Source organism: Aegilops tauschii, chromosome 7 (assembly GCF_002575655.3).
Source record: "Aegilops tauschii subsp. strangulata cultivar AL8/78 chromosome 7, Aet v6.0, whole genome shotgun sequence".
Taxonomy (NCBI): domain Eukaryota; kingdom Viridiplantae; phylum Streptophyta; class Magnoliopsida; order Poales; family Poaceae; genus Aegilops; species Aegilops tauschii.
Window position 1 is genome coordinate 556,074,345 of NC_053041.3, and position 9,394 is coordinate 556,083,738.

Genomic DNA, 9,394 nt, shown 5'->3' on the forward strand with positions numbered 1-9,394 from the left:
ACATAACATGCTATCATGTATAAATAATGGAATAAATGAATAAATGTCATCCAATCGCCAAAGTAAAGAATAAGTTTATGCTCTCATAGAGCTTACAACCAAATCGAATTTGTTCAATTTTATTGTATCAAAGCACGAAATCATGATAACCAAAGAGGTATGCTAAGTGGACTCGGTGAAGAAGCCATTCACTTCCGCCGCAATCTCCATACTAGTGAGCTGATCCTCCTCAGAAATTATCTTGGAGGCAGCATCAATGTCTAGTGACGGCGCCGCCGAGGCGGCCATGTGGTCAACCTCCATGGTGATGTGGGCGTCGGTAGAGACCGCCAAAGCTGCCGCGATGGGCACCACGGGGGTCGCCTCTATAGGCGCAGCAGGGGGAGTAGCAATCATCACAGGTGCCGCCATGGGCGCCGGTGGAGCTCCCTCCTGAACCAAGGCGAGGTGCGTCTCACGTGCCTTCCGAGCCTTATATGCATCAACGACCTCCTGTGGTGCGCGGCACTGGTGGGAGAAATGCTCCACCGAGCCACAACGGAAGCAGTCCTGAGGCCTTTGCCCTCCCTTGCCCGGCTTGTTCTGCTTAGCCGGGGCGGGGGGGGGGGGGTGAGGGGCCTTCTTCTTGCCCTTCCGGCCCCTCTTCTTCTGTTGAGGCTTGCGGACTTTGAGAGCGTTCACCTCCTGGCGAGAACTCCCCCCAAGTGGTTGCGCGACAAAGTTCTTTTTGAGAACCTCGTCTTGCGCCTCCGCCACCTGGAGGACGTCAATCAACTCTGAATACCTCGTGTAGTTCCCCTGGCGGTAGTTCCGTGAGGACTGGACCGCATCGGGGTGGAAAGTGGATAGGGTTTTCTCAATCTTCTGGGAGTCGGTAATCTCAATACCACACAACCGAAGAGTCGTACAAATCCGGTGCAGAGCCGAATTGTACTCCCCAACCGTCTTGAAGTCCGCAAACCTCAGACGGATCCACTCTGCCTCTGCACGTGGCTTCACAGTGTACTTCAGCCGCTCAAACCGCTGCTTAAGAGCGGTCCAAAGGCCAGAAGCACTGCGCTCAGCCATATACTCATCTTTCAGAGTAGGTGACAGGTGATGACGGAGAAAGTGCAGAGCCTGCGCATTCTCAGTCTCGAACTTGGGATCAGTGACGGCCAGCTGGGCCCCCTTACCGATCGCCCTCAGGAGGGTTTTGCCCTGGAGAAAGATCTCGCAGTCCGAGGATCATGACAGGTAGTTCAGCCCTGTCTGGGCCAACTCAGGAAACTCCTTGTGGACAATTCCGGCCATCTGCGATTTATGCAAAAATCATGAGATTACAGCAGGTAATCTTTTGCACAAAGCGATGTTGATAAACTTATTCAATAAAATGGCGTTCCAATATTTAAAACATGCTATTATATGACTTACTAAATGATTAAGAGTGCTAAACAATTAATCTACAGCAGTAAAATCATACAATAATATCATGTTACAAAAGATAGCATGTTAAGCGCATCTAGTATGTGAAAACTAGCCCAAAAATTGAATTCCCGGGGCATTTATAAGCCTAAATATGCATTTTCAGCGAAAACAGACAGTTCCAGGGGTTTCTACGCGATTCGCCGCGCTGCAGCCGACGCCACCTTCTTTTTTTGTTTGGATCCCCACGGCGCGCGGCCCATCTGGGCCCAACAGCCAGCGCCTTCCCCTTTTTTTTAGGAAAAACCCACCAAGGGGCCGGTCCAGCCAGGCCCAGCAGGCCGGCCAGGGCGTTGCACTGCCCACCAGGGGGGCGACGCTAGGGTTGCCCTAGCGCCCGAGCAACGCCGTGGCGGCGACAGCCGAGCCGGCCAGCGGGGCGCGACGACCGGGGGAAAGGGGCCAGCGGTCAACGGCACGGCGGCGGGCCGCGACGCGAGGGTACGGCGCGCGGCGACCGCGACCAGGCCAGCGCGCGCGAGGCGGCGGCAGGCCACGGCACGCGGCTGCGACGGCTGCGGCCACAGCACGCGGCGACGGCGGCCGGCACGGCACGCGGCTGCGGCCACAGCACGCGGAGGCCGGACGCGGCGGCGCGGCTCGGCCCCGGCGCGGCGCGGCCGGAGCAGCACGGCCACGGCGACGACCAGCACGGCGGGCGGTGTGCTGCCACGGCGACGACCAGCACGGCGGCGCCGGCGACCAGCGGGGTCGCGGCCAGCAGGGCGGCGCGTGCAGCAGGCACGCGAGCGCGGCGACGGGGACGTCGTCATCTGCCTCGGGATGGCAAGATCGTGCGCCTTCGGGACGTCACGACGCGTGTACGTCGGGTACAACGCGGCGGTACCGTGATCATCTGGATCACGATCTGTACCGACTCCCGTATAGTGTAGTCAACAAGTCTCTCGTGATCCAAAAACATCGACATTGGTCGGCGACGTGTTCGTCCGCTCGGTTTTTGGGAGAGAAATCAACACCATAGGTAGATGTATCCGAAAAATAATCTAATCGCAAAAACGGAATCGTAGTAACGAGAGGAATCCATTTTCGCAAAGAGTGGGGATCGGATCTTTTACCTCCGCGGGATCGACGAAAGCCTGCGTGATGCAGGCTTGACGGAGAGTTGATGGAGCGAAGCGTGCTGATAACGTGTTCCGCAACTCCGCCGGCGAGTCCGGTCCGAGGTTGCGGAGCGAGGGCGAGCGTCGTAGACGAAGTAGTCGAACTATGCGAAAGTAAAATGACACAGAGAGATGGAGGAGACCAGCTTTATTAATCAATGATCAGGGATTACAATGATGGCTCCTCGTTGCTTTATATAGGGATAGGGGTCAAGGGATAAATATCCACTTAACGTAAAGTGGGGGAAACGGGAGGGGCTAGCCCGTGCGATACGCCCGAGGCCGCCGCCACCCCTCGGTGGCCCCGGTTTCCCAACAATCTTGACCCAGAGGACATCCCAGCTGGTCGTTTTCCTCGCGATCCAACCGTGGAATGCCCGTGCACGCGGATTGACGGCCCCACCACCGTCGCTTTAAATACTCAGCCTCTCCTCCTCTCTTCCCAAGCAGTCCAGCCACGAACACCCGCCGCGAAATCCCAAATCACCAACCAAATCCCCTCCCCTCCTCTCCCGCGTCCCGACGAGCACCAGCCACCAGACATGGACGCCTCAGCCACCGGAGCGGGAGCGAAGGCGAAGAAGGGCGCGGCCGGGCGCAAGGCCGGCGGCCCCAGGAAGAAGTCGGTGACGAGGTCCGTCAAGGCCGGGCTCCAGTTCCCCGTCGGCCGCATCGGGCGCTACCTCAAGAATGGCCGCTACGCGAAGCGCGTCGGCACGGGCGCCCCCGTCTACCTCGCCGCCGTCCTGGAGTACCTCGCCGCCGAGCTGCTGGAGCTCGCCGGGAACGCCGCCAAGGACAACAAGAAGTCCCGCATCGTGCCCAGGCACCTGCTGCTCGCCGTCCGGAACGACCAGGAGCTCGGGAGGCTGCTGGCTGGCGTGACCATCGCGCACGGCGGCGTGCTGCCCAACATCAACCCGGTGCTGCTGCCCAAGAGGACGGCGGAGAAGGAGCCCAAGGAGGGCAAGTCGCCCAAGAAGGTCGCCAAGTCCCCCAAGAAGGCCGACAAGAAGGCGTAGAGAGAGACGCGCGTCGATTAGCTTAAGCTTTGCTGTAACAGTGATCGCTGTTTTACTAATTGTGTCGATGTAGATCTGTGCTGTCATGAAAAATTAATTCAGAAATCTCTCTGATTTATCCAAATTGTTTGCTCTGTCGTCTGTTCTTGATATCGCAACCCAATGCTGTGGAAAGACTCAGATCTGCTCGAATTTGTCAACATTTCTTGCTCGGGGCACTGAAAAGACTGGTAAAAATTCGCGTATTCGTTTGAGCGAAGTTTTCCTCAGAATTTTCAGCAGTGCACACCGTGTGTTCGACCGCCGGAAGCTGCAACGGGGATGGGATGGAAGGGAAGTTCGCCTCAACAGCAGCACGCCCTCTACGGATCCTCGCGCGTCTCCTCCAGCTCCGGTGTACGGGTACCGCACAGCCGTCTCGGCCGACCCGCTCGTCCGGCCGCTCTCACACTGTGGGACTGTCAGGGTTTCCACGGAAGAAGGGCATGACTCAATGCCGGACCTGGCCAAATGGGCTATTTTTCGGGCCTATCTATCAAAAAGAATTCTGAAAATAAAAATAAATGGGCCGTGTCGTTTCGCAGCCTAGGGACGGCCCTAGGCGTCCCGTGTGCCGGGCACAACCCGTTTAGCCACGCGCCAGGCAAGGGGCCAGTGGTTGGTTGTGCGAGCGCGCACCCTCACTTCCCTAGCGCGCCAGTTTGGGCGGGCCCATTTGCGGCTGGATGCCCTTTTTTTCGTTTTTACTTTGTATATTTGTTTTATTCTACTATAAAATAATTTGGGATTACAAAAATGTTCTAAAATTAAAAATATTGTGAATCGCAAAAAACAGTTCTTGAATTAAAAATGCCCATGATTTCAAAATAATGAACATTTTTTGAACTTGATGAACTAAATTTGTATTCAAGATTTTTGTTGTTGAAAAATGGATGTATTTTGAATTTGACGAATATTTTTGGAATTGATGAATTTTAATTTGATGAATAAATTTTGAATTTTGATGAACATTTTCTAAATCTGATTAACAATTTTTTTTAATACAATGAACATTTTTCGAATTTTTGAACATTTTTTTACATTGATGAGCATTTTTTGAATTCAGTGAACAAAAAAATGTTCGCGGATTTGAAAAGAAAACTTGCAAAAAAGTGGAAAGTAAAGAACAAAAAAGAGAAAAGAAAACAAAAAATAAAAATGTAAAGGAAAAGGGAAACCGAAAAGGAAAAAAAGAAAAGAAAAGAGAAGAGAACCTGAAATTGGGCTTGCCCACACGGGCACCCAGCGTGCGTGGGTGGTGCGTGCCAGGTCGCTCCCGCGTAACCTGCGCGCCATGTAGGATCTCACTCCCCCCCCTCCCACCCCGGCGCGGCAAAGAGGCTTAGCTATGTCCCGCCTACTGCCAGGTAGTAACTTACTTCGCTTGAAGGCGAGAGGTTCGTAGGTTGGCCTAGTAGTGTTGACGACACGCCCCCTTTTTTTTTAATGTTTGCTGTTTTAATTTCTATTATTTTAACAAATGAGAACAGGAGGGTAATTAGAAGCCACCCTCGTCTTTGCTTTATAGTAGAATAAGGATCCGGACCTGGACCGGTGACAGCAACCACAATGCCGTCCACCACTCCACCCACGAGTACTCCTCGTTTCTATTTTTTTTTCTTTTTTTCTTTTATATTTAATTTTCCTCTTTCACTTTTCATTTTTAAAAGTATTTATCGAATTTTAAAATATATTAGTCAAGTATTTGAGAAAATGTTAAATATGTATAACTAAATGTTTCTGATATACACCGAAATGATACAATGTGTACGAAAAAAGAGTCATCAAAACATATATTTGAAAGATGTTAATCATATATTTAAGAAAATGTTAGACGTGTGTATAAACAAATGTTTAAGGCGTATATGAAAAATGTACATTGTGTATGAGAAAGTAGACATAAGAACATATGTCAAACCAAAATATGTATATGAAAAATGTTAAACCTGTATAAAGTTATTTCATATGTATACAAAAAATCTACAATTTGTATAAAAAATTATAAATCAAAATATAAATTTTAAAATGTTAATCCTGTATTTGAAAAAAAAATATGTTAAACATGTATAAAAGATGTTTCTGATGTATAAAAAATGTACAAACGTGTATGTAACATTATAGACATGTGTTGATAATAAATTGAGACGTAAAAGTATATTTATAAATATGTTAATCATATATTCTCAAAATGCTCAACATGTATACAAATGTGGTGATGTATTTAAAAAAGTACAACGTGAATGAAATGTTTTGACATTAAAATAAACTGTATATATTAAAGAAATGTTAATCATGTATTTTGAAAGTGTTAAATATGTACACATAAAATGTCACTGATGTATACCAAAAATGTACAATATGCGTCAGAAACTATAGGCATGTGTTAAAATAACCAAAGGAAAACATTAAAAATAGCCAATGAAAACCAGAAAAAAAACAGAGACAATAAAAAAAGAACAAAGAAAACAAAAAACCAAAGAATCAAAAAGGAAAAAGGAAAAGAAAGTCAAAACCGAAAATCCCCTAGAAAAACTAAGCTAAAAAACAGTTGAAAAAAGGATAAAAAACAGGAACAAAAAACCAACGCTACAGCATTGCGCCAGCCTGCTATTTTCCTCCTATAGGCGATTCCTAATATGAAACAGTATCAGTGAGAAATAGCTCTTTCACCATTCAAATTCATGAACAATATTTAAATTTATATTTTCAAAAACTAAGAATAATTTTCAAATTCGCTAATCTTTTCAAATACCTGAACAATTCTTAAACTCGTGACATTTTACAATTTAGTTTTTTTGAACTCATGTACTTATTTCAAATTGGCGAGCATCCTGTCAAATATGTGAACATTTTTTGAACTCATAACCTTTTCTAAATGCATGAACATGCTTTGAATTTTGGGTACGAAATTAAAATTCCTGAACTTTCCTGAAATGAAGAACATTTTTCGAAATTATTGAAGTTTTTTGAATTCAAGAACAATATTGGAATTGATGAATGATTTGCAATTTGGAAACAAAATTTTTAATTCATGAGTATTTTTTGAACTCAAAATCATTCTAAATCAAAGAATGATTTTTGATAATTTTAAATTCATGAACAATTTTTAAAATTCGGAACTTTCAAAAATTTGTGGATTTAAAAAAAAATTATTGAACAGTTTTTGAAATCCAGGACCATTTTTCAGATTTGCATTTTTTTAACTCGGAGCATTTTCCAAATGTGGGAACAATTTCTAATTTTGCAAACTATTTTTAAATTTTGAAGAAACAACAAAGTAGTCACCATTTTTGAACTCCGGATATGTTTTTTTTGAAATCCCAAACAGTTTTTTGAAAAGCAAAAAACATGAAAAAGTAAAAAAAAAAGTAGGGGCACGCCGGCCCGACACATGCACCGGCCTAGAAGAGCGCATGGTGGATCGTGTACTGCGATTTTGCACGTCACACAACGCTCTATGCGCTAAATACGAGGCCTCGCATAACCGTAGAAGTTGTCCATCGGCCAAGTGCAGCAAGCACTGATTGCATGAGCTATTCCTCACTTTTGTGCACTCGAATTGCTCGACAAGAGCAATAGGGGTCTAAACGACGCCACATGGACAGTGTTACGTGTCGGTGCGACCATTGTTTTTTTTGAGCGATCAAATGTTATGTATCGCTCATCGTGAGCAATACGTATTGCTCGCTAGCGTGAGGTTTTTACTGGGCCGAACCGTTAGCTCTAGAAGACATAGCGAACGGTTTTAGGAAACTTTTGAAGCCTTATTGCTAGTTTTGGGAAGGTTTAAGAAGTTTTTTTATAACTGCTATCTACACAAGGTCCTATGAGCGTTTATAGGGTATTATTTATAGCTTATGAGATATCTGCCATCAACCCCGAGACAATTATTTATGAACTTGTTGGCTTCAAGTGGTCAACTTCGAGTGTGTTGCCCATGCCTTGTGATCATGCTATTTCTTTGGATTAGCTGATCATTTCTCTCAGCTTTCTTTTGCTTCTGTTCTGTCAGGTGGGTGTCGGGGTGTGGCACGACCTCTTGCCATTGTGCCTCCTTGGCCGGAAGGCGTGTTTTGGTATGTCTACCCGGCCTTTGAACGGTGCAGTGTGGCTGGATGACGTGTTTGGGATGTCTTATTGGCCTTTGCATGTTATAGCTAGTTGGATGGCGTCCTGTGACATGTCTACCCGACCTTTGCACGTTGCGGCCTGGCCGGTTGGTTTCTGCGTTGCACGTGCTCATTGGTTGAGCACTTCCCTGGCCCGTGAATCATCTGGTTGGTTCATCTGGTTTCCTTCTCCTCATGTGGTTCCGGGTGGGAGTGCCCATCTTAGGCAACGATCATCTTGTGTATTTCCATATAAAGACATGGGCAACCATCATCACTATCTGTCATTGGTAAACACACGAAAAATAAAAATGCAATATACACATAATCGCTTGCAGATAATTCACGGAAACATCATTCAAATAGTTCACCTAAGTTCTATGTTGCATTTGCTTTTTGCTCCTTTGTGGATCATTCATAATATGATGTTCATAAGTTGCTTCGGTTATTGGCTACAATTGGTCTTTGCGCCAAGGGCAGAACGAGTCATCTAGTATAGGTTATCTATCCCACCATAGCAATTGTTTAGGCACATCTTTATATTCTGCATAGTCTTTGCTTTCTAATAATAAAAGTAAAATGTGTAGTTGTCCCCATTCACACTGCTCTAGGTTCATCTTGATCCTTTCATGTGGTATCAGAGCTTCGTGCTCTATCTTATGGCTTAAGGGCCTGTTTGGATTAATGCCCCAATCCGCCCAACAAATTTTTTGGCGTTGACTGAGTGCACGGGAAGGCCTTTGGTTGATAGGAATTTGGTTGGTGAGCCCTGGCTACCCCAGCTTTCCTAGTTCATTTTCACGCCAACGGATGGCAAGATTGGGGCGGACGAAAGCCACGCCAATTTTTTGGCGTGCCCATGGGTTGGCAGGGCTAGCGCAGGCTAAATTCAAACAACCCCAACTGCCCTAGAGCAAGATGCCCTAAGTTGGAGGATGAATTTCTCATGAACCACGTGGAGCCCACCAACCCTAAAATGGGTGCATCATCATAAGATGATAAGTTTTACTCAACCGCGAAAGTGACAAAGATGTTGGCTAAACGACCCGCCAATACAAGGGCTATGATTGATTTAGTAGTGAAGGAAAGACTAACAAATGGAAGTCCTAATGGTGCCTTTACCTCTCCCAAGCTGACAAAGGCACCGCCGACGACAAGTCTCGTTGCCCCTCTTTCCACTACCCTACCCTCGATTTATTCCATTTCATATATGTCTAATCATAGTGATGTTAATTCTGGTTACATTCATAAGTAGCTTGGTCCATCTTTATACCATTTTATATATGTATGAGGATCCACATAGCCTTTGATTTATGTGTTTTTGTACATTTTACTTTATTTTATTACGCTAATGTTGGCGACTTGAGATAGCTTTCTTCAATTATTAATTCTTGGGATGGGAGGGAGTATGTCTTGCTTCATATTTGTTAATTCATTTCTTGTTTACACAACTTCAGACGGATAAAGATGCTATAAATGCTATGCTTGTCACTAGAGTAAGTGATTTTGGAGTAGTTATTGGGATTTTGTTGTTGTTTTACTCTCTTTCGAATAGTAGATTTTTCAACCACTTTTGCTTGTGCTCCCAGAAATAAATGATTTTTTGCAGTATGAGATTGAATGCCATAACTCCGATTTG

At 46.0% G+C, this 9,394-nt stretch overlaps 1 protein-coding gene across 1 annotated transcript; it reads left to right on the top strand.

The window, feature by feature from the left end:
- The first annotated feature begins 2,229 nt into the window (after positions 1-2,229).
- Positions 2,230-3,731, top strand: LOC109766139 (histone H2A). The gene has a single exon (XM_020324910.4). The coding sequence runs from the start codon at positions 3,128-3,130 to the stop codon at positions 3,605-3,607; it is 480 nt and encodes a 159-aa protein (XP_020180499.1). The 5' UTR covers positions 2,230-3,127; the 3' UTR covers positions 3,608-3,731.
- The last annotated feature ends 5,663 nt before the right edge of the window (positions 3,732-9,394 follow it).

Bases quoted from the DNA above. Each gene is read 5' to 3' on its own strand.
- LOC109766139 (XM_020324910.4), top strand. From the start codon at position 3,128: ATGGACGCCTCAGCCACCGGAGCGGGAGCGAAGGCGAAGAAGGGCGCG.